Source organism: Corapipo altera, unplaced genomic scaffold (assembly GCF_003945725.1).
Source record: "Corapipo altera isolate COAL_440 unplaced genomic scaffold, ASM394572v1 62, whole genome shotgun sequence".
Classification (NCBI taxonomy): Eukaryota; Metazoa; Chordata; class Aves; order Passeriformes; family Pipridae; genus Corapipo; species Corapipo altera.
In genome coordinates this window covers 5,295,935-5,321,373 of record NW_020884894.1, presented here as the reverse complement: position 1 = coordinate 5,321,373, position 25,439 = coordinate 5,295,935, and the positions used below count along the sequence as shown (strand labels likewise).

The 25,439-nt window shown below is 48.3% G+C and overlaps 1 protein-coding gene across 1 annotated transcript; it reads right to left on the bottom strand.

Moving 5' to 3' along the window:
• Positions 1–873: 873 nt before the first annotated feature.
• On the bottom strand, positions 874–24,861 carry KLHDC4 (kelch domain containing 4). The gene is made up of 12 exons (XM_027646911.1): positions 24,649–24,861; positions 23,477–23,568; positions 22,574–22,652; positions 21,635–21,733; positions 18,969–19,105; positions 12,242–12,334; positions 11,679–11,838; positions 5,910–5,991; positions 3,872–4,080; positions 2,326–2,734; positions 1,699–1,815; positions 874–1,444 (listed from the first exon to the last, which is right to left on the bottom strand). The coding sequence occupies exons 1-12, from the start codon at positions 24,745–24,747 to the stop codon at positions 1,269–1,271; spliced, it is 1,752 nt and encodes a 583-aa protein (XP_027502712.1). The 5' UTR covers positions 24,748–24,861; the 3' UTR covers positions 874–1,268.
• Between the last annotated feature and the right edge of the window lie 578 nt (positions 24,862–25,439).

Here is a 25,439-nt window from a genome sequence, read left to right as displayed (position 1 = left end):
AGGTGAACTCACCCAGTGACCCCAAGGTGACTGAGCATGGGTTTTCTCCCAGATTATCAAAAAAGGGTTTGCTTTGTTTTCACCTTTCCCAGGTTATCAAGAAAGGGTTTGTTTTCACCACTCACCTGTTAGTTTGTGGGGAAGGTCCCTCCCTATCAAACATGTTTTTCCCTTGACAATTCCATCCCCCTGGCAGCCTGCTCTGTTTAATCCTCCTTCCGTTATAATTATCCTGGCAGATCCCAGCCCTGCTCTCCTGGGATTTGGCTCCCTGGTGATGTCCCTGCCAGTGCAATACCCTTGGCACCTGGATTTCCCTGCACAAGGACAGCCAGTCCTGGTGGCACCTCAAGTCATCCCTTGTTTGATGCAGCACACACTTGGATCCCATCTGTTGTCCCTATGGACACAGCACTGCTCTGCTGGGAAGGGAGTGATGCCTTGAGGAGAGAGAGGGGCTGAGTGGGGAAAAGCAGTTCCTGGAGTGTCAGCCCATTCCCTCCTGTCTTCAACACTCCACCAGGTCTCCAGGTAGGACATTTCACTGGTCATAAAAGAGTTCCCCTGTAGGACAACTGGGCCAGTATGTGAGAAACTGAACTTGGTGAGATTCCCCAAGGAAAGGCAAAACCTGGGGCAGAGGACAGGTAAAAGGAAGAGGATTCTGTTCGCGCATCAGGGGTTACAGTGGCCCCCATAAAGAGGAGGTAGGAAAGGATTCCCAGGTTTCTCCAGGCAGGGCAGACACACCTCAGGGCTACTGGTGCACCTTACAACCAGCACCTATCTCACAGCAGGAACAGCGACCCCTCTTCCACACCAGGAGAAAAACAAGTAGAAAAGCTGGGACTGGATGAAAGGAGAAAACCGAGATGACGTAGCCAAGTAAGTTTATTGTAGAAACCCTTGGAGACACTTTCTGGCCCCAGTCAGGGTGGGAAATTTGGGACCAGCGAACCATTGTGATGTGCAGTTTGTCCTGACAGACTCAAAACAACTTTAGAACATAAAGAAGTCAGTACTGTATAGCCCAGCCTCAGCAGAACAGGTGCTTGGACAGCAATCCTGTTCCTCAAGACCCTCCCACAACCTTCCTGGGAATAACAGCATATCCAGAGCACTAAGCAAGGAGGCTGCTCAGCACAGAGGCCCTCAGAGGAGGGAAAAGCTGCAGTGCCAGGATGCCTTCTGGACATCAGGGTGGGTTTAGCAGGGCTGACCACTGCTCCCAGCACATCTGTTCACTCCTGGAACAGCCTCAGTACGGTCTAGACCGAATCCTCATGGAATGTCTTTGCCATGGCATGAGCCACCTTGACCACCTTCTTCTCCTTGGCCTCGGGGCCCATGTGGCTGCGGGCCACTTTGATCCAGTACTGCTCTGTCCTGGACAGGTATTCCTCGGGATTCTCACCAGGCTCCACGGCTGGGTGCTGCTCCTCTCCTGGTGCAATGGGAGAGAAACACAAAGAGAGGTCACAGCCAGGCCAAGAACACTCTTCAGCTCGTGTGTCCAAATGTAACACCCTCAAAATCTACCAGTAACCAATAAAACTTCTATCCCAAGAGCAATATACTATGAAAGCTTTGCTTTTGCTGGAAAACTCACCTGGATGCCAGTGAGACTTTCCAGGCTGGCAGCAGAACTAGGTATTGTACTTTAGATTAGTATGGAGAAGGCATTAATTCAATCATTACCTTCGTCATCTTCACTCTCCTCTTCAGAGCTCTCCTCTTCCTCTTCTCCTCCCTCTGCACCTTCCACATCATCATCCTCTTCATCTGACTCCGACTCCTCCAGCCACTCCTGGGTTTCTTGGATGAGAAGGGAAACAGAAGAGAGGTACAAAGAGATAATTAAGGTACAAAGAGATTACCTTAGAGATAATTAATACAAAGAAATAACCCCAGAGATAATTAAGGTATGAAGAGATAGCCCCAGGTAACGCCCACATGCTTTGAAGGACCCAACACTCTCACTGCCCTGAGAAGGTGAGGACAGGTAGAAGCATCCCTGTCCTCTGCCAAGTGGACAAGCCTGGCACATCAGGACTTCCCAGGACAGCACATGCCACCAGTGGACAAAGATACTGTTTACAGGTCTTGGTTTCCAAAGCAGACACACCAGTGATAGCAAAGCTCTGGACCAGACAGGTTTCTGGTAAGACACTGCATTATCACACACTCCCAAGCTTTTTCCTGCCTAGGAAAAACCACCACTCAAAGGCTCACCCCTCCCCTTGAGGAAGCTCCATAGTTGTTTTTTTCCCTGGCGTGGTGTTGCTACACTCAAGGCAAAGGGGACAGATCCCACCATGAGCTTACTTGGATCCATCTCCACCAGCACCTTCCACTCCTCCATCTTGTGCAGGTCGATGCTGTGCAGGTCACTGAGGGTGAACTGGCGGTCGCCCACCTCGAACATCCCCCCGTACACGTAGAGGACCCCGTGTTTCACTGCCACCATGGCATTGGAACGTGGGCACGGCTCCACTTGCTGGCCCAGGGCTCCACCTTCCTCCTCCTCCTCTTCCTCAGATTCAGACCTTTCCTTCTCTTCTGCAGGTTCAGAGATCACCTGCTTGATGGTCATGACAGTCCCATCTTCTGCCACCACCTCTTTGATGATCTCCAGGGGGCCCTGGGGAGGTCTCTGCTCCACCTCCTCATCTCCAGCAGCCTCTGACTCGGCTTGTCTGCCTCGTCTCCGCTTCCTCTTCTCTGATTTTGGTCCCTGTGAACAGGAACGAAAGAAGACTGTGTGTGAACTGTGTGCACCTAACAGCACTTTCATACAAGTAGCACAGATGCTGCTGGGAGGGAGAGGGAGAACTGTCATTTTTCATTACAATTCTGGGTCTCAATTGATAGGTGCAACTTCAGCATGAACTTCTAACAGCCTAAAACAAGGAGCAGTGGAAATCCTGGAGAATTCATGGTATGGAATTGTTTCCTAACAGCTCTTCTGCTCTCAGGTGCCACAAACACACACAGAGGCCACTACTCTGTGACAGGAGTAAGAGAGAGTAACCCACGATTTCCTGAAATCACAACAATTGCTGGGTGCTAAATTACAGTGCATTATCAGGCAGCACTCCAGGTCTTGGGAGTACTGCATGAAAGGGTTGGAAAACAGGCAGTTTTGGAAGGCAGCAGCAAACATCTGAGTGGATGTTTGCCTGTTATTATGTGATTGACTTCTCCATTTTGAGAACAAAGCCAGAAACAGGCAGGGGGAAGAAGAAGTTCAAGCAGGTCTTTGCACCTCACTTGCCCCCTGAGAGTGGTTCAAACATAATCAAAGAGCTGAGTTGGGCTGAGGGCCCCAGTTCTGAAGTCCTTATGAGCCAAGGTTAATATTTCATCTCTTCTGGTAGCTCAACACTGGGGAAAAGAGGGAGGGGTTTTGATCCCAACAAGATCTTTACACAGTAGCTTTTACTGGACTATCTCAGACTTACATGTCTGACCTGGAAACATCCTCCAGTAAAAAACCATAAATGTTTTCAAGCTGCTTGGTTTCATTTTACATTACACAACAATGGGGCAGAAGTAGCCTGAATCCTGGAGGAAGGGAATTGCCTCCTGAGGCACTCTTACACCTGGAGTTACCAGAAAGGCTTCCTCTAAAGGGAGAAAGCTCATTGCTCCACCCCTGGAAGCATCCAAGGCCAGGTTAGATGGGGCTTGGAGCAACCTGGTCTAGTGGAAGGTGTCCCTGCCCATGGTAGGGGGTGGAACTGTGGAGCTTTAGGGTCCCTCCCAACCCAAAGCAGTCCATAACACAGTGTGTTTCCATGCAAGCTCTAAGAGGCCCAAAGGACATTTCAGCTGAGAAAGACAATGAACCGACAGATGTGAATATACAGACCTTGAGCTGGGAAGGGAACCAGCGGTTTTTCCCCATGTCATAGAAATAGATATCATTGAAGAAGTCCCCCTCAAGGCTCTCCTCCTCCTCCTCATCCTGCACTCCCCCAAAAAGGAGGGAGCGGTTACCGGGACCAACAGCCACGGAGAATCCGGACCTGGGAGGGGGTTTCACTCCGGAGGGGCTGAGCCGACTCCATGTCCACTTCTCTGGAAATGGAGAAAAGCAAATATGAGCATCAGCAAAGGAGGATCCTGACTGATTTGTGCATTCCAAGGCCCTTCAGTATTCCAGAAAATAATTCAATGCCCCGTTTTGGACATTCTCAGAACTATCTTCAGAGCATTCCGGGGCAAGGAGCCTCTTGGAAGGTGGCTACACCTTTGGAGATCAGACAAGGTCTGATTATATACAGCCTTCAAGCACCCAGGAAAATTCCCTGCATTATCCCATGGAGCCCAGTCACCTTCCATCAGTTCTGTCCACCTTATCTACCCAACTTGCACCACTGCCTGAACCCTGAAAATAAGCACAGTTCATCCTAAGGAGTCCCAACCATGCTTTAAAAAAGGGCTCAGCAGCAGGAGAAGGCTTGTGCTCTATCCCTCTGCTTTTGCTCTAATCCTTTCTACTCTGACTTTAAAGAAAATCCCTAAAATGCAGGCTGGGAGAAGTACATGCACTGCCCAAGCCCTGTGCTTCCAAAGAAACCTCAATTTCAACAAGATACAACTATAAATAGGACATAATGCAAAGAAGGCCTGGAATCCAGACAGTGTTTGTGACCAACCCTCCTCCCCAAATCCCACTTCCAGACACTCAGGATTGAAGAAATCAATCACAATTTTAACATTTTAGACATTTTGCTTGAAGAAAATTGTCCCATTCCCTCAGTCAAGGACAAAATGCTCTCTATAATAAGGAAAATGATGGAATTCCTATTTCTGGGTACATTCCAAGACAAAGCAACCAGTGACCCACTCTGAAGCAGTCTGTTCCTCAAGGATTGTACCTATGGAAGGGACCCATGGGAAAAGTGTGAGTGATCTCTCCCTGCCCTCATCCCAACCCACGAGCCTTTTTTTGGTTCTCTCCCTCTTGCCCAATTGAGGAGGGGAGGGATAGAGAAGCTTTGGAAGGTACCTGGAGTCCAGCCAGGGACAACCCACCCCAGGAAAATTCTGAAATTCCAAAGATTTTCTGTTGTGAAACAGAAAAGGAGTGATCAAAATGTCCCAGAAGTAGGAATTTTGAAATGTTGTTTTAATTCCCTCCCACATACAAACCAAAAAAAATTCCTAAAATATCTTTCCTTGTAGTTTTTCCTGAGGCTGCCGGTGCAGGCCAGAGCTTCTCACTTATGCAAGGAGTCTGGAGACCCTCCACTCCATCTCAGAGTATTCCAGGAGGTGTCAACAGAGAGGATGCTGTGAGCTAGAAGTGATTGTCTGACAAAAAGAATATCCCAGCCTTCCTCCAGAGCTCTGCCAGGTTCTCACCCTGCTCCCATTCCCAGTGTTTCACTGCATTGGAGTAAAACATTACACAGCTCTGAAACAAAGTCACCTGGAGCTGAGAACCACAACTCCTTCCAGCCTCTAGCTCCCCTGGAACCTCATCCTTCCAGGCTGTAAAACAGACTGGGATAAGGGGATAGAAACACTGCTGCAGCAACAGGCACCTACTTCCCATTTCCTTTCAAAATTCTGCATGTGTGATGGTCCATCTTCCTTCTCCAGCACACAAGGAGAACGTAATTCCTCCTACATGCTCCTGAAACTGCTGTTCCTTCACCCTTCCCTTCATTTTAAGCTACAGTCAGAGCACAAATGCACTGAGTTACTCCTGGGAAGAAAAAACATCTACATCAACTCATCTGCTGTGTTTACCCCCAGAGCAAACACTAGGGCAGAGCTTTCCACTGAGAGGGAAATTTTGTTCAGGGCCTGGGGTTTTTTGGTGTGTTATTCAAAGGAAGGGAGAGGATTTGCATTGCCAGTCCTGCAGCATCACTTCCAGCACAGCCCACAGCGCTCACCTTCCTCCTTGCCCACTCCTTCAGCCTTCAGCAGGAACATATCCGTGTGCAGGGTGCCCTTGTCAACATCCTTCTTAATTCTCTGCAGGGAAGGCAAACACAGGGATGCTCAGGGAAAAAATCATAGGAGGTCCAACTGAAAATGCAAACACTGGGACTGGGCAAGGAGAAGCCACTCAGGAGGCCACGGTGTGGCCCTGGAGTATCCTGGTCTGAACCACTGGGTTCAAACCAGGAACTTCCTGTGACAGCCAGGAAAGGCTCTCCAGGCTGCAGCACAGACCTGGGACTTGTGGATGCATGAAGACTAAGGGATGCAGTTTAGGGGCAGGAATTTGGCACCCAGATAGCAGCAATAAATTGCCCCAGAGGATTAAAACCAACTGCTTTACAACAGAAGGAAGGAAGGAAGGATGATCAGCACAAAGGAAACAGAATACCCAAGGCCCTGCCTTCTACTCTGCCACAGACAGGATCAGATGCTCTCAAGGAGAGCACCTTGTGTCTTCTCCAGCTGTAAAGGGAGAAGAATCCTACTCCCCAAAGTGGCACATGACAACTTTCCACGGGGACGTTGAGCAGAAGTTTGGAGCATCTGTTCTGTCTCATCTGCAAGGCCCAAATTTAGTCCAGAGTTGTGACCAATACACAGATTGTCAGTTCTGTCACCACCCCCACCCCACCTCAGGACAGGCAGAGGTGACAGCTCTGCACCACAGCCTGCCTGCAGCTCACACCTCTGGCCTCTAGGGTCCCACAGAGCCCTGAGCAACAGGTTTTCTTCTCCTAAGCACAAACAGAAACCCCACTCCCAGTCCTGCTGAAGGCAGGATCAAACCTCAGCTGAGGCAAATAAATGCATCCCCTTAAATGGGATTTTCCTCCCTCCTCTCTGTAAGCCCTGTGTCCCACTGCTCAGAGCCACACGCAGCACTGAAGGCAGCTCTGCCACACCACTGCAGGAGCTCTTTCAATAATGCCATTATCCACCCATCCTTCATGCACAGCCCGCACTTCCTTGTAATTCCCTTCCTCCTGGGGCGATAGCATTGCTGTGTTGCTGCTTCCAGGATCCAGCAGTGGATCCCAGGGTCCAGTCCTCAGGCAGATGAGCAGCAGGGTGCACCTGAGAACACAACAGCACAGCACTGGCTGTTCTCGCTCCACACCTGTGCCTTGCACCTGACAGGTTTTGTTACTGCAGGGTCTGCTGTGGTGCTGCTGCACAGCCTGGTATCCAATTCTTGGGAATGGTATTAAATTCTTCAGGAAAAGAGAGGAAAGTGTGTTTGAGGCACTGCACGATGATGCTGTGATGTGGATGATGCTGAGGAGCCTCAGGGAAGGCTGATGGTGAAGTGATGGAGGAACAGGAGAAATCTGCTCACAGAGCAGCAAGAAGGAAGCTGCAGTTCATTTAAGGAGCAGGGTCTGCCTGAAGGGCTGACTGGGGAAATCTCTCAGTTTGGGGCTGGGCTACATGTCCACACACACATAATGAGTGAAGTGATAGACACACACTCTTCAGGACAGAATATCCACCCTGGAGAGATCTCATTCTGTGCAACCACTCCCACAAAGTCAACAACTCCGCTGTTCCACCTGCTGTCCTTGAGCAACAGGACATCAGGCCTACAGGGACAGGAAACCTCTAAGGAACAAGCACTAGGGACAGCCCTATTTTCTGAATAAGGGGTTAAACAGCGGTGGAAAACTCCCACAGCCACTGCCTGTGGAAAACAAAGCATTTTTTGCACAGGTGAGTGGTTCTGAGGCATGGCTGGAAGAGCTCTGGAGTTGGAGACATGGTTGGAGGGGCTGGGAGTGTGAACAGACCCTTGAGAGAGCTGCCAGGGTAGGAAGGGACAGAAATACCCTCTAGAAAAGGTGCTGATTTATGGAATATACCCTTCACAGCCTGGCAGAGCAGGTATTGTGGCACTTTTGAGTTCAGAGGGCTGTGAGTCACTGTGCTGAGCAAGTGCCACGCTCTGGCCAAGTCACACTTCTGTGTCTGTCACACGGGCCAGGAGCAGCAGAAGTCACTGCAGGCTGTGGACAGCTCAAATACAGCAGCTTTTTAGTCTGTCCCTCACTTTAAACACCCTTACAAGGCTCACCTGAGCTAAGAGCTGTCAGGGATGGATGGGCAGAGGCTTCACATCTGGCAGAGTGTCTGGCAAGGACAACAGGAATGGGAGTTCTGTCCTCCCCAATCCCAGGCCAGCTGCAGTTTGTCCTGAAATGCTGGACAGAGCCCACATTCCCACGTGCAGGGCACACACAGGTCAAGTGTGAGGAGCACATCAGGATGAGCAGTGTCTGCACGAAAAGAAGGGGAATGAACACTGGCAGAGCAGTTGCTTCACTATCATACAAGCTGTGTGGAAAAACTGCATTATTTTTCTCCTGAACACCACAGGGATCCCTGTAGTAAACACGCTGCGTATGCAACATGACAAAGCTCCCTGGGCTCAGAAAACCCCAATGAGGTGGAGTGGGAGTTAGTTATTTGTTGTCAAAGAGATGCCTGTTTTCCTCAGCTCACACTGGCTCTAAGCAGACACTTCACCAGCTGCTGGAGAGATCAACCCCCTCACAACACCCAGGACACCCCCATGCCCCGAGCAAATCCTGTCAGTCACAAGAGGCTCCTGTTCCCCCACTGTCCTTCCTGCCTTGAAGTTTCAGATGTTTGCTTTCCAGCACAAAACTGGCTTGGATATCCACAGCCTACTGCTTGCACATACAGGTGCAGTTGGAAGTTACAAGAGCTTTACAGGTATTAGCTAAAAAAATCCAGCTAAAAAGACAGCAAGGAAACCGAGACACAGAGAGCTCGAGAAGTGGAATCAGGATTCTCCATGTATAACATGCTAAACATGTCTGATATGAGATCAACAGTGGTAAAATACATCCAATTAGCAGAAATCTTTAGCAGGCAGAGCTACAGAGGGAGCCAGTCCCACCAGACCTTGCAATTCAGGCAAACACTTGATCCCTGCCACAAGCAATCTACCAGCAGAACCCACTTCAGCTTTGCAATGACTGCCATGAAAAAAACCCAAAACACCCCAAAACAACAGCAAAAAATCCCCACAAGCTGATCATCTTTGGCATCCCAAAGCCTTGCACACACATGGCTTGGAGGCTGCACCTGCAAGGTGGAGCAGCATCAGCTCCAGCCCTTCGGTGCCAGTCAGGCTCGCTGTGCTCACGTTGCCTAGCAATGGAGAGGGCTCGGTGCTTCACACAGCCAAAAATGCAGCTTGCTGCAGCAAACCCCAGCCCCAGCACTAGAAATGGGAGAGGACATCTTTCAGATCAGCAGGAGAGCAAGGCTGAGCTCCTTGTGGGATCCTGAGGTTTGTTTTAGGCAGAGCCAACAACACCCACAGCATCCCTTTCTGTAGGAGATCACAGAAATTGTCTTATCATTTCTAGGCTGAAGATGAAACAGATGAACTATTGTGCCAAGAATCCTGCATTTTAAAATATGAGGCACCAACATCTCAAGTTAGTCACACTCAGGGTTGTGAAGCTCCTTTTTCACCCTGGTTTGTCACCACTTAGTCAGCAAAATCCAGTGGCAGGCACAGCAAAGGCATGTCTGGGGACCAAGGTCCTGGTCCTGGATTGCCTTAAACCAGTCACTTCATCTTTTCTGCCTCTGTTTTCCCAGCCATGAAAGAAACTTTCTTATTCAGGTCACATGAAGGAAATTCAGCAACATGGCCTGGACTGACAGACATTACTGAAAACAGACTTTCCACATTCAGTTCTCCAAGTCCAGAAAATCAAAGCAGGGACCAAATCTCTGTTTGTGCCTTCCCAGCTCCTTGCCTGTCACAGGACACAGCCCTGTCACATCACAATCGTCCTCCAGCAATGGGACACCCACATTATGTCCATATTAAAATCAGGATTTTCCCTCCTCTTCCCTTCAAATCAATCCCCACCACATAAAAGCCTGGAACAGCTCTGGCCTCAGGAGGCTTCCACATAAATCTGCCCCTGGTTTACAGCACGTGAGCAACTTAGTCCTGCCTCTTATTAGAATTCATGTATGACTTGGTGAATGGTGCTTTGCTTGGACACTTGCCTGACTGCACATGCAAAAATGTCTTCATATGCCTCAAAATGTCTTCACAGCACTCCCGAATGGAGTATCTGCCTCTGTAGCTGGAGACAAGGAAAGGGTCTTCTCTGGTACCTGCCCAACTCCAATTAAATATTCTTTCCTCCATGTCTACCTCAGATTTCTCCCAAGAGTTCCCCAGGCAGGCACACAAACCAAACACACTTCCTCCACCTTAAAGCAAACCCAGACACTCAGCTCCACAATATAAGCAAAGATACAATAAGAATTAAACAGCCACACATTAATGAAATCGTGTCTCTCCTAGAGGGGCTATATCCTGCTGAATTTAATTTTCAAGAGCATGCTAAAGGTTTTTTGCCTTTGCAGCTCCAGAAAGCTGTAGAGAAAATTCTGTCCAGTGCTTTAGCCAGTTTGTGCTACAAAAGCAGAGTCTGTCACGAATGGCCCATCAGAGAGAAGCACACTGACCTCTCTAAACTACTAAGGAAGTAGATTCCTAACATGGGTGGCTGTTTTAATCTCGAAGCTGTTCTCCAACCCATAGAGCAACTTCCCCCAGCTCTTATCCTTGCCCAGTGCCCTGCAAAAGGCTGAGGGCAGCTTTGCATCCCCCCATCCCTTCCATTTCATTTGTATGAGCAACCCAGAGCAGTGGCAGAGCCCACCTTCGTGAAGTGGAACAGAACAACTGCAAACACACCTCAACTTTTATACTTCCATGGGGCTCAGTGAGCACTTGAAATCCAGCTGTCAGTAGCCAGGAGATCCACATCCAGCAGAGCATGCAGGCTCAAACTTCCTTCCCACCCTCGAGAGTGAGGGAACACGACAGAGAATGGAACAGGACAAAGCCCTTTCAGGTAGAAAATGCCTCTGTGTTGTTACTGCCATTTAATCAAATGCACATCTGATGAGACAGAGCCCAAAGCACAGGCCCTGAGGAGGCACAAACGCTTCTAAATATACAGACAGACTGAGTCCCTTCTCTCCCCTTTCCCTGCTTTCCTCCTTTGTTCATTTATTCCCACCAGAAGAACAAGGCGTCCTCCTCCCCCAGCAACGCGCTGCTGGAAGCGCTGCCATTCCACGGAGACGGGAGCAGCAGGATCCGGGGCTTCTGTCTGCACTTGCAACATGAAAAGCTTTTGCAGGAGCCTTTTGCTCAATGAAATATTACTTCCTGCTGCCCAGCATGGAGACAGGGATCCTTGGGCAATGAGGGTACGTGGCTGAAGGGCTGAAGGGTGTAAATTACTGTGATTAACAGGCCGAGGAGCAGAGCAGAGGGAGCCTGGTGCTCATCAAAAGTCTTCTCTGGCTTACTGAGTTTGCAAACCAGTGCTGCTCCCTCACCTCTCACTGATGGAAGAAAGCACAAGTTTCCTGGCAACTCCTGCTTTTAACCTGCCAGTGCTGGAACACAAATGAGTACTACCTGAGAATGTTTTAAGTTGGCAGCAACCACCACTGTTGCTTATTCTCACCTCTGTTATATCAACTCCTCATGATGGATTAGAACAGCAGGGAAAATATAAGATTAATTTTTGACCAAGATTAACCCCTCAATCAGCACAGAGCTGTATGAAGGCACAATGAGAAGACAAAGTGCCTCTTTTGGTTCTCAGGCTGTGGATGAACAGTCTGACTTACCCCAAAGTCTCCCCTACCTGTTTGGAGTAGCCTCCGTAGATGATTACGCCGCCCTCAGGACTGGCAGTCATTTGACACCCGGATCTTGGAGCAGGCCCAATCCCTGCTGGAGCCAGCTTGCTCCAGGTGAAGGAGTCCAGGTTGAAGGCATACACATCATTGTAGTAGATGTAATCCCTGGGGAGAGCAAAGGGCACAGCACAGCTTTTTGTAATGGTCACCACTTAGGACAGACCTCCTAACAGTCCCCATGACAACAGAGCTGTGATCTCATGTAACATGGGCGAGCCTACTGGAGAAGATATTTCTAGAAGACAAGGCTCTGACAAGATTTAGAGGCTAAAAGGGCTGTATTGGGCTTTAGGTACAAGGATGGGAAGCTACCGCAGTGATCAGCAGTGGTAGAACGATTTCTCATGAAGACTCCAAATCAACAACACTTGTCTTTCTAACATGAAGTCCAGTCAGTAACAGCCCTGCTGAGAATAATCCTTCCTTTAACACCCAGATTTCTGTTGCTGGTGAAATTCTGTTGCCTGTTTCACAGAGAATTCAAACCCCAGCTATACCAGTGACCCACCTGGCACTCTCATGGAAACCCCCAAAGATGATCAGCTGCCTTTTGCATGCAACCATTCTATGTCCACTTCGCCCAGAGGGGCCTCCTGATGCCCTGAAACACAAAGAAATTCCACTTATCAGCAAAATTCCCTTTCCTGTTAGTGAATCAGTCCATTTTTATTGAAGTAACTAGCAGCTGAGCTGGCTGAGTTCAGCTTCTCCTGGAATGGGAAACCACGGGGAACTTCACTGCCTTAGTATCTGTTTGTTGTTCTCCAGAACAGTGTGTGTGCTCTTCCAGGAACTCTTGGGATTTGCAACATAGGCAATTTTATTCCTAGATAAGCCAGCTAGTCCCTAACAGTAAAGTCTCTTCTGCTATGAGTCAGGAGCTAATTTTTCAGGAGAGTTTAATGAATAGCAGTCAACTTGCACAACTGCAAGAAAGACACTCCAAACAAGAGATGTTTTCTCCAAGCACCAAGAGCCAGAGACTGGCTCTGACATCCACCTTCCTTCAGTATCTCAGGCAATCATGTACCCATAACACCTTCACTCATCCACCTGCACTTAGGATGTAACACCAAACTAGTGAAAAGACTTTATAAATCACTCAAAACCAAAGGCACTGCAGCAAAACAAGTCATCATTATTATCTTATCCTACTGAAGGAGAGTAAGGTTAGATGGGATATTGGGAAGGAATCCTTCCCTGTGAAGGTGGTGAGGCCCTGGCACAGGTTGCCCAGAGAAGCTGTGGCTGCCCCATCCCTGGAAGTGTCCAAGGCCAGGTTGGATGGGGCTTGGTGTAACCTGGGACAGTGGAAGGTGGATGAGCTTTAAGGTCTCTTCCAACCCAAACCATTCCATGACTATGATTCATTCTATGATCCCACACACTAAAAAGCAGCCACACATCACCGTTCTGCTCTTCAAGCCGTCCTGACCTTTCAGTTAAATGTGCTGTTTCCATTTCCAGAAACGAGCAACACCCCCCCATCTGTCACATCCAAAGGCTCCCAGGAAGCTGGGCAGCTGGACACGCCATTCCTGAGGGGAACAAGGATGCACCTTCCTTCATGTTCACCCACAGCCTTGAGCATCTTCCCAGAGGGAGCAAAAAGTACTTCAGGAACTTGCAAAACAAAGGCAACTATGGGCCAAACTGCAGGGAAAACAGGGTTTTGCTGTGTCTGTTCTCTGCCCCCATGGATTAATCCATCCCATTTTCACTCCCTGAGGAGTCTCCCAAGTGCACACAGTTGGCACCACTGAACCCAGCAAGACTCCCCAAACACGCAGCATTAACGTGTATTAAGTGATTGCACAATCAGGGCCTAAATAAAGAAGTTAAAAAAGCTGCAAAACCTAAAGCCACAACCCTCCTGCCACACTTGAAGTGGCAGCAGGGAGCTGGGAATTGTGGTGATGGATTTCTGGGGAGAGAGAAAATGAGGGCCCTTATTCACCACCGAAAATGACAACCTCACACCAGTCATAATGAGAAACTCCAAGCAGAACAGTAGCATTTGGGGAAGACTGAATTAATATTGATTGCTTGGAGTCTTTATTCTAACAGAGAGTTGGGTTTTCCAGGCATTCACAGAGTTTTTAAGTATCCCCCTGCAGAACAGCACCTCCAGAATTAATTTCATCAAGATCTGAAATCATTATTTTCTCTTTCTGTAACAAAGCTCCCACATTATTATTCCGAAGGATGGCACCTTTTAAACAATCTTTCTGTTTCTTTTAAGGAGAGAAGGAATTAAAAACCAACATGAACAACAAATCTTGTTCTCAGAAGAGTATCTTGTGGCATATTTCTCAGACAGGTTTCCTCCAAGTTAAAAATCAATTCTGAACAATGAAAGGTTTGTTCATTGATGTGTGTGTTTTAATAAACAAGTTGCCACAAAAGTACAATTAACTCAAAGTCACAGACAAATGGCACAGTCAGACAGGACCTCATTGCAACTCTAGGACCTTCCTGCAAACTCCAAGACTTGTTTCCCAATTGCAAACTGTCCCCTTTTACCTGTATTGTTGCTCGTGGTCCAAAACAAGCATTTTGGAAATGTTTTCCCAGGCTTTATGATTAATGCTCTACTTCATGGGGTTGACACTGGAAAGCAGACGTGTGGGAGGGAGCTGTAAATTCTCCAGATTTTTTTAAAAATAGATTAAAAGTCTGGATAAGGACTGGCTCTACCCATGTAGAGCATGAGTCTGATAAGACCTGCTCCATAAGGAATTTGCTTTTGCTTGTGGAGTTACTCTGGGATTTATAGTAACCTACCAGAAACTGAATTCAGCCTCCGGATTCCAGAATTCCATGTCCCAGTAGCTACAGAACTGCACAGTTTACCTTTCCATTCATTCCTTCATTCAGAGGGTGCTCAGGTGAAATCTTGGAAATGTTCAATACTAATAAAAGGGATGTTGCAGAGAACATCCCATCAAAGGGGAACTCCAGGACAAAGCACTTTTACCCTCCGGTTCTCGAGGAAGCTGCAGCTCAGGATTTGTGTTCAGGGTTCACACTTGTGAATGCACACGGGTTGGGGTCACTGTGTACACTGTGTTTGCACACTCGGGTGGGAAGGGCAGAAGAGAATGCAAGAAGTGTCACAAGGGACAAAATCCTCAATTCAAATCCCCTGGGAAGTCAACCAACAGTTGCACATCCTGATCTACCAAAGAACAAGCTCACAAGGTTTCTGGTTTGACGATCTACTTGACTTACACCAAAACACCCTTTTATACCTCATGTGGCAGGGCCTGATCTTTCTGGTGAGAGCAGGAGAGCAGGAAGAGGCATCAATCAGCCACAAACCCGTGCTGAGAGTCCTCCTGCTCTGCAGTGACTGCTCCAGTTCTCTCTGCAAACACCGTTAAACATACGCCAGTGAAACGCTACCCCGGGATATTTATAGCACCACATCTCACCAAAGTGGTACAGGAAGGATCATTAACATTCCAGAATTAAAGGGAAGGGAGCTGCACGGGCTCAGAATCAAGACAAAGAATTCTAGAGGAGGGATCTGCCAGTTCCCAAGCCCAGTGATGCTCCCTGTCTCCTCTTCTCTGGGCCACGCAGAGCTGAGTGAGGATGTTCTCTCCAGGAAGGAATGAGGCAATTAGGTTAAAATATTGCTGCTCTAAGGCAGAGTAACAAACAGTTCATGGACTGAGGAAACCTCCTGCATCACACACAAGATAAGGTGGCTCCACTAAGTCAAAGTCAGCTGCTGGCACGGCTTCTAACGGGCTGGGATTTGTTGTGTTTGGATCATCTCTGTACATGCAAAATGCAAGGAAATACAGCTCCATCTTGCTAAATATAGCAACTTTTAACTCTGTCAAGCAGCCTGACACCACTCTGCTCTGTGCTAGGAGAAAATGGAGCTCCACTTTGCCAGCAGACACAGCACAGGGATGTTATTCACAGTTATTCAAGGTTTTCTCTTCAGAAGGGTTTTACAGTCAAGGCTCTCCCGGCACCAAGATGGTCTGTGGCATGAACTGTAGGCCAGGAAGGAGAATATAACTCTCTGAAATCCAAACTGTGGGGCTGGAATAACTAGATTTCCTAGAACTGCAAGTTTAGGTCCCAGCAGGGTCATCTTGGCTATTCAATCCAACAAAAAAACACATCAAATCCACCTGAACCAGGGCACACGTGACCCTTCCCAGGAGAACAGGAACAGAAATTTTGTCTCTCTTGTCCAGACATTTCTTAATGAATAATTAATTGTTACTCCATTATTTGCACTAAAATGACATCTTCCAAACCAACTGAGTTTACCCAATACAAGCCTGTACCTCAAATGTCTATTGCCTGGTATTTATTCAGGTAACACTGCTACCACACTGGATACATGGAATTATTGCATGGCCTGCTGTGAAGGCTTGTTGTAGCAGGGATGGTTCCCCACCATGATCCAACAAACCTATACAAGCTGCCCCTTCCATTTATGTTCCCAAATATGTTCACTCTCCCAATATCACTATCCCCCAAGCTGACCCTCACTGTCACCACTCATCCCAGGTTAATGGCAATCCAAAATAAGCAAGTGCTTGACTTCAGACACCCATGAGAAACCTCTCTGGAAACACAACAGCAGGAAGAAAAGCAAAATGCTGAAGGAAGTGAAATGCAGCAGGTGTTATGATCATAGTTTTAAAGGAAATAGGGGAAAAAAAATCTCTTGTACAAGTCATGTCTGCCCTTTCCCCTTTCCAAGCAGACTGTAATCAAGATGCCATATGGAAAAGCAAAGAGGCAGCAGAGAGTTGATTTTCACGCTCAGCCAGGTTAGGATTAAAACAAAGCCATCCCCTCCCAGGCTCCTCCACCAGCTGCCTCATTAATGCAGCTCCTGGAGCTCTGCCCGAGGATGGGGAGATGTGCCTTGCTTGATTCCAACCCTGGGACCAGGGCACGGGCGTTCCCAAAATTCCAGCAAGGCTGAGAAACAGACGTCCACCCAAACACGTCAGGAAGCTCAAATGGAGCAGATCCTGCACAAGGCAGGGAGAGAGAGGAGATCATCTCCCCAGGGCACTTCCACCCATGTAATTTATGATGCTCACTTAGAAAATGTCCAGCTTTTATCTACTAGGAAACAATGAGGCATCGATGTCTGCAAATGCCTCCTCCCACTGTGGCGTGGCAGCCAAGGGGACACGTGACAGTACCTGGGATGAAGGACAGCTCTGGGTGGCTCAAAGACTGTGGTATCTCCAACTTGCTCCAAGGTGGGAATGGGAGCTCACTTTGCCCACCTGGCTCTCTCCTCACCACCTGGAACAGCCCAGTACAACAAAATCTCTTGGTTTTAATCCAGCTGAGGCCTGGGAATGCTGAGGGCATCCTGCAGCTCCCAGGACACGCAGACTTCATCCTCAGCTCCAGGGCTGTGCTGTGGCAGGGTGAGTTACACTTCAGGCTGCTCTTCCAGGCGAGATAAGGTGCAGGATGAGCAGAGCCTCATACCCACCTCATTTCCTCCTCCCAGGCAGGTCAGATCCTGCAGCCTTAGTCTGGGGAGTAGGAAACCCTAAATCAGCTCTGCGTGAGAGGAAAACCTCTACCATCAGTGGTGGAGCCAACAAAGCCTCATCTGGATTCTCCAATGGCTCACAAAACCCAGTCCATCTCCAGCCCTCGCTCTCCCTGCAGCTGGATGTCACCACTGCTCTCCAGTGAGGATTTTCCAATCAAGAGTTTGGTTGAAAAGTCAACCCTTTCTCCCAGCATGGATGGAGAGCATCACTTCCTCCTCCTGGTCACATGAGACTGGTGGGGATGTAACACATTGGAGTTCATCCCCTTTGTTTGGCTGAGGTTGAGCAGGGATCAGCAGTTATTTTGGGGGAGCTGGGAGGGACAGTGACAGCAATTACATCAGATTCTGCCTTCCAACAACAGGCAGCTCAGTCTGCACAGTGACAAGTCTTTTTAATCTTTGCACTTCTTTAAGAGCCTTCCATAATTCTGGAGGGTTTCTCTTACCTCCACTTCTCCAAGACCAGAGTAAACCTGGCTTCCTGCAACAGGGAAAATCCCAGGTGCTTTCAGAACCACACTGGGGCATCGGTGAATCAAATAGTTTTCCCTCAGCCTCCCAGAGCTACTCAAAAAGACAATCCCTGGATTTCTGCAGAGCATGGGATCCTGTACTGTGAAGCATTCTCCAAAACCTGCCTGTTTTGGACTCCCTGGGGTGTTTGCTCTCTATACCCCCCTGCACCTTCCACACCAGAGTCCCTCCAGTGCTACATCAACAACAGTAAAATTAAAACTCCCAGTTGTCCCTTGTCAGGCAGGATCAATGCTCCCATTTTGCAGGGAGAGGGAAAAAGGTAAGACAGGCACAATGACTCACTGTGTGGCCTCGGGCAGTGCCAAGGCAGAGCCAGGGTATCCATCTCTGCACAGCTCATCCTAAACCATCCTCAATTACTGTGCAAGAGGAGACACAGACAACAGCACACTCTGTAAATGGGGTGAAAAGTGACAACCTGGGCAGATTTAGGGTTTCCCACGTGAAGGAAGGACATGGAGCTCCTAAGCAGGAGCTCAACAGGTCAAACAGCAGATAAGCAAGTGATCAAAAGCTGCTGCTTTCGCCAGCGCATCTCAAATATCAGCTGCACAGATAAAACTGTGCTCTGACTGATCCCACAGGCAAGACAATCCCCAAGCCCAGGAGGAAGTCAATGCCCAAGTCAGAATGAAAGCCGTATGTCCTGCCTCAGTTCTCTGGATGGTACACCAGAACTCCTCTTCTCTCATGCACACATAACCATGAACAGGAAAAGTGAGAAGCCAAAGGCTGAGGAAACATTAGAAGGAACTTCAGGCCAGTTCCACAGAAGGTATTTACACCTTCACTGCTGTCAAAACTACTTTTGGCACCTCTTCACTTTTGACAGGTCTGAATTAATGGCTTGTTTATCCCAAGGAATCTCGAGGCAGCAAAGGCCAGTTACGAGGAGCAAAGCTGGCTCTGTGGAGAGACACAAACTGTTTTCTCAAGGCATGTTAAAACTGGGAGATCCTTGCATTGGTTTTGAACAGCCCAGGAAGATGAAGCAACAAGAACTGTTTTGAAGTTGGACATTACACTCACCAAGGTTGGGAGGACAATATCAAAGACTGAACACCAGGCTGGAAGGGACCTCAAGGATCATCTGGTCCAACCTTTCATGGTAAAAGTCTAGACAAGAGGGCCCAGCACTTACTTGATCTGCTCCCAGGTCTTGGTAGCCAAGTGCAGGACCCAGAGATCCTTGTAGTGATAGAACTGCTCCCCGTTGGGAGATGCAAACTCCCCTCCAAAAATCCACAGCTGCCCCCCAGCTGTGGGCACCACAGCCGCCTGCCAGGAGAAAGAAAAGCTGGATCAGACAAGGCTTCAGGAACCAGACCCAGGAGAAGTTTATCAGTTTTCAATCAGCTGCCTTGTTGGACAACAGCAGCTTACTGGGGCTGAAGGAAGGAGAATTTAAAATCCAAGTTACTCGTTGTTTAGCACACCTTCCCTATGGGAAAGGAAAGCTGGCCAAGGAGCTGGGCTCTTCCCACTTCTCCAAGTTCAAAGTTTCCTAGGAAGCATCTTGGGATTAGTTTAACAATTGTTCAAATCTCTGTTCAAAAACAAACAAAAAAAACCCAACCAACCAAAAAAACTCAAAGCACAGGAGGAAATGTGCAGCATTTGGACAAGAGAAGACTGTTACTGCTTTGATTGGGGCAGTACAGAGAGAGGAGTATCAAAGAGAGGGGGTTTTGCATTTGTTTTGCACAGAGCAGCACCAAAACACCTTTGGGATGCAAACTGCCAGTTAAAAGCAGGAAGGAGAGCAAGACTCTACTTCATTAAAATTAACTGTTAAGGACTAAGGAAGAAGGAAGGAATCCCAAAAAAGAAATTAGGTGGTTGTGCAGATTTCTTCCTTGAGTGGGAACTCTGTAACTCTGTGTTTATTTACACTATAAACATCTTCCCTCTGTGTTTTTTCCAAGGTACCCATCACGGATCAACACTGGGATAATCTTTCTACTCACTAGGCCTTCATTCCCTCTCTCTCCCAGCAAACAAGATTTTTAGCATCACACATGGCCATGCCCTGACATAAACCAGCCTATACATGCAACGATAAAACACAGGAGAAAATCCGCTGTGTGCTTTTAGGCAGGATTTGTGGGAACATGAAGTTACCTAAACAAAAGGGACAAATGCCTGATTTTCATGGCTATCAGGTGCTTAAAGCTTAAGGGGAAGGTACATCCAACAGCCTGCTCATCCTTGCGTGTGATCTTTTCAAGAGGTGGCTTGGAATTCATCACACAACCAAACCTTTTCCTTGAACAAGGGACAACACCCATCCATAGCTATTGTCACCTCAGCTCTGTTCATAAAAGCTTTGACTGATTTGGGCTCAGACAGAACTCAAAGTTCATCTTATTCTAACCTCTCTGCCATGGGCAGGGACACCTTCCACTAGAGCAGGTTGCTCCAAACCGCATCCAATCTGGCCTTGGACAATTCCAGGGATGGGGCAGCCACAGCTTCTCTGGGAAGCCTGTGCCAGGGCCTCACCACCCTCACAGGGAAGAATTTTTTCCTAAATTTCTTCCTGTTGAACAGCTGTAATGAAGCCAGTGTAACCTAGAGGACTGTGTGTCAGAGACCAGAGATGACAAATAAAACATGTACATGACACCCCCAGCCAGACTTCTGTTCACCTCTGAGCTAATGCAGAATGTGCATTAAAAATAAAGCCACAAGAAAGACAACAAACCAGTCAGCTAATGAGGCTGAACTGTCTCCTGTGCAACTATAATTAATTATGAGACAGAAAACACTGCTGAAGCAGGACTGCTCAGATGGTTTCTCATTTTATTGTTGTTGTAATCCAGCTGCAGATCCTGATCTGCTCCGTTTGGATTCAGCTGCTCGACAGCCACCTGCTGGCTACTGGAATTCTGCATCTGAAATCAAGTTCTATCTTAACACAGAGTAACCCAAAAATCAAGTCAGAATCTTTCAATTCAAGAAAGGACACACAGCTCAGAGCAAACTGGCACTTGGGAGCAGCATAACAAGGGTACATGAACCTAACTGGGGTGTTGGATCTTACCAGGGAGCTCTAAAGAGCTTTGGCCATGGGGAGGAAAATGACATTCACATCCTGTACAGCTTTTGGAAGGCAGTTTTTGGAAGGCACCAGTCACCCAGGCACTTGCTGGATAATATAAGATAATCTATCAGCTGGGGAGGGCCAAAGACCTGCAAAAAATACAAGTCTTTGGTCCAGTTTCTAATGTGCAGGTGTTCGCATAATGTAAACAAACCTAAAATCTTCATCATCACAATTCAGTGACCTGAATATCCAGAGGTGGAAAAGAGCCCAAATTCTACCTGCCAGCCAGGAGTGGCAGTGTCTGCAACACTCATGGAAGTTGGCCTGTGAGCTTTAAAGAAATAATCATTCACAGCATCTCTGCCATTCATTCACGGCATTTTGGTCAAATTCTATCTTATAAATTCAGTTCCCCCCTGGGATTATGGAGGCTGAGCTGGTCCCTGTGTAATGCACCAGAGTTCATCTTCAAAACAAGAATTTCTCCCCTGAGTCCTGTTTGAGTCTTGCCAAATCAACAGACAGAACCCCAAACCTTCACTGCACACTGAATGTGATCAGGGAGCACAAGCACCTTGGACAAGCTTGTACAGGGCCCCTCAGCAGAGCAGATGAAGTGGCACCACTGGCAGCCCATTACAAGGAGAATGAAGGGATGTAAGAAACCCCCAGGAGGAAAAAAAATCAAAAACCTATTCCCAATCACCTTCAGCACAGCTTTAGAACAATTCCAGCTGCTGCTCCGGCACACAGAGCTTTACCTGGTGAGCACATCGCCGTGGTGGTGGGTTGGGGATCTCCAGTTTGGACCAGCTGTTCTTCCTGATGTTGTAAATGTACAAGTCATTGTACAGGTACGTCTGTGGGAGAGGGAGAGAAAACACCACCTCAGCTCAGCCCTGCACAGGGTTATCTGTGAGTCTGGGGTGAAAATTGCAAAGCACATTGGGCAGGGAAGGAGGACCACCACCTCCTCCACCAGATTGGGAATCAGCAACTGTTCCAGAGTAACACACTGGACTGGAATGTTCTTTCCCAAACCCTTGGTGACAGCTTAAGACTTAAGAAGTTGGAGATTAACAGATATATTCAGGTTAAAGTTGTTGAAGTCCAGGGCCAGGAACAGCTTCAGGTAGTGAAGGAAGCAGAATTAGTTTAGCACATCACACTGGGTGATCCTGAGGCAGCCAAATGTCACTGTCAGGCTGGAGTTTTCCAGACCAGTTTGTATCCAGAAGCACAATAAACACTTGCAACTTGCAGAAATTCAGGAACAAGAGTGGCCATGTGCAAATATTTGCAACTGCTCCCACCTCCAAGGCAGGCACTGCCTTGCCAACAGCAAAGGTGCAGAAATATCTTGTTTTGAGAAGTGGAAGAGATTCTTCAACAGTTACCACAAATGAGGGGCAGATATGGCTACAATTAAGTCTGGAGAAATTATGAAGCCCTGAAATATTGATGCTGAGACAATCACTCTGACTCCTTAATGGGTTCCAGCGTGTCTCCTTCCTGCCAACAGCCCAGGCATGAGACAGAGCCACAGCAGAATTAAAAGGCTATTTTGCTCTCATTCAGGGACAAATCCATATTTTATGACTCCTGCCTCAAATTTCCCTTCAAATGAGACTCGTGCAAATTACAGTAAAAGGCAGGGAGGGGGTAGAATAAAGAAGGAAAAAAATGGAAGTATACATTACTTTTTGGCCATTGAAATATTCACCTCCAAAAAGGATCAACTCATCTCTCTCGGGGTGAGCAGAGAGGGAACCGTTCAGCCTGCAAAAAAAACAGGGATGGACAAAACATATGAGTAAGTCCTGTAAGCTCTGAACCTTGGAGCCTTCGACTCTGCTGCCACCAGCACCTCTGCCCCCCAGTCACAAAGGTCTCTCCATTATCTGCCAAATTACTTGGCTGTGATGTTCACCCCAGGGCTAAAAACTTCTCCAAAGAAATTAGCTTCTTAAAAACTTGCAGCAAGATGAATTGGTCACTGTCTGAAACCTTCTCCTATTTTAGGAGCACACGTTACACTGTCATTTAACTCTCCCTTTGACGTGAGCTCCTGAATTTTAATGCTGGTGTGTCAAGAACAAAAATGAGTTTTATGAGGGCACAGAACCGGGGGCAGAACTGGGCTGTCTCCTCTCAAGTTTTCTGTGTCATTATTCTACAGTTGCCACTGCCATTGCTCTCCTAGACACCCCAAGTCTGTGAACCTCCACTGTTAAAAGTGTCTTTTCTCTCATCTTTTTGCCCCTGAAGTGCCTTCCAAAACTTCCTCTTCACTTTTCTTTTTCCTCAAAGCCCTGTAATACAACCCTGCTTTACCTCCTTTGTGCTGATGAGACAGTTAAAAAGTGAATTTTAAGGCCAAAAAAGGTGCTTTTGGTCCCTTATTTAACCAGAGATTCAATAAACCAGGTATTTTATAACTCCAGATATCAGACATTTTATAACTCTAGATATCAGATATTTTACAACTCCAGATATCAGCTATGCCTTCCATTCTTGGGAAATAACTTTACATAAATAAATTTCATTACAAGCACCATCAACTGCTCTATAAGTGACAGCCAAAGCCTCACACAACCTCTTACCTGGGTGAGGGGGGTGGGCAGGATGACTCAATTACTTGGGTCTTTTTAGCATCTAAACTCTGGAATTCTGCTATCAGGGCTTCAAGATCCTCCTGGAAATAAAAAGACAGACATGAGTTGTTTGACGTGCACAGAGGCACCTGCACCCCAGAGGAAACCAGCATTCACACTCATGATTTCCCTTTTTTTAAAAAAAAAAAAAGATTGCTCAAATGGACTGGAAACTCTTTTATATCCAGAGAAAACTCACATATCTTTATTCCCTTTCAGCTTCACCTAATTGAAAATAAAATCTGCCTCCCAAACTGTAGATACACGAGTCCAAGGGCAGAAGCAGGACTGCAGCAATGGAGAGGATCTGATCCATGGTCTCTCCTACAACCCCACTGCTCATCATCTCCCTTCAGTTCACCTTTTGGAAGGTGTGGTCCAAGCAGAGATTTCTGAAATCTGGGAATTTTACCTCTGCAGCATGGAATCAGTTCTCCCTGCAGCCAGGACACACCTACAGTGGCACTTTCCATGTCTTTAAACTTTGCATTATGACGGTAAGAACCCGCTTTGACCAGGGCAAAGTTGGTGTTTTGAGGCTTAAATACAAGCCCCGACTCTAGGAGTGAGTGAAACAAAAATTTTAATTTGATTTTAATACCGGGAGAAAAGGATGGAGTGGATGGAAAGGAAGAAGGACATCTAAAGTGCATTTTCTTCTCCTCCTGCTGTCACATACAAGGGATTTAAACAAGTTACAGCCGCTTAGAATTAGAGAATCATAGAATGGTTTGGGTTGGAAGGGACCTTAGAGATCACCCAGTTCCACCCCCTGCCACGGGCAGGCACACCTTGCACTGGGCCAGGAGGCTCCAACCCTGTCCAACCTGGCCTTGGACACTTCCAGAGACGGGGCACTCCTGGAAGTTCAAGCTCAAGGAGCGTTTGGACAACGCTCTCAGGCACGTGGTGGGAGCCTTGGGGTGTCCTGTGCAGGGCCGGGAGTCGGACTCGATGATCCCGATGGGTCCCTTCCAGCTCATATATTCTACGATCCACAGTTTCCCCGGACAGCCCAGGTTCCCTCTGGATTCGCTCCTTTGCTTCCAGACTGCTCCCGCGACCTCCCCGTCCCCCCACAGCGGCCCCAGCGCCGGGGGGCACCGGCGTCCCGCCCTCACCTCCTCCTTCTTGGCCCGGCGGGACACCTTTTTCTCCATCTTCGCCGCCGTCTTCTCGGCGCCCTTCCCCTTCTTGTCGCGCTTCCCCTTCTTCCCCATGGCGGCGGGGCCGGGACAGCCCCGGGATGGGCCCGGGATAACCCGGGATGGCCCCGGGATGGCCTCTCACAGCCCCGCGCCGGGCGCTCCGGGGAAGGGAGACAGCGCCCTCTGCCGGCCCGGAGGACTCATGGCGGCCACCGAGCGGCCGCGCTGATGGAGCGCTGAGGGAGCCCTGCGGCTGCAGCTGCCCTCACCCGGCGTTATGAGCCCCGCAGGCCCCGGGAAAGGGTTTAATGTGGCCCCGCACATCGCTTGTCACCTCCCGCACTCCCCGGACACGCCTGGACACTATCCCATTTCCTCCTGCCCCGAGGAGAACGTGGAGCCCACAAAATGGCCCCCTCCCCTCACACAAAATGGCCCCCCCTCAGGGGAGGGGAAGAGGGGGACATGGAGGGTCACGGCCTCGGGCGACGCCCGGGGCGGGTCAGGTTGGACAAAGGGATGGTCCCAGACTCGTTTCAGCGGTGCTCAGTGACAGGACGAGGAGCGGTGGCCATAAATAAAACACAAGAAGTTCCACCTCAACGTGAGAAAGAACTTCTTTCCATGGAGGGTGTCAGTGCACTGGAACAGCTGCCCAGGGAGGGTGTGGAGTCTCCCTCTCTAGAGTCATTCCAAACCCACTTGGACATGTTCCTATGTCACCTGCTCCAGGTGACCCTGCCTTGGCAGGGGGGGTTGGACTG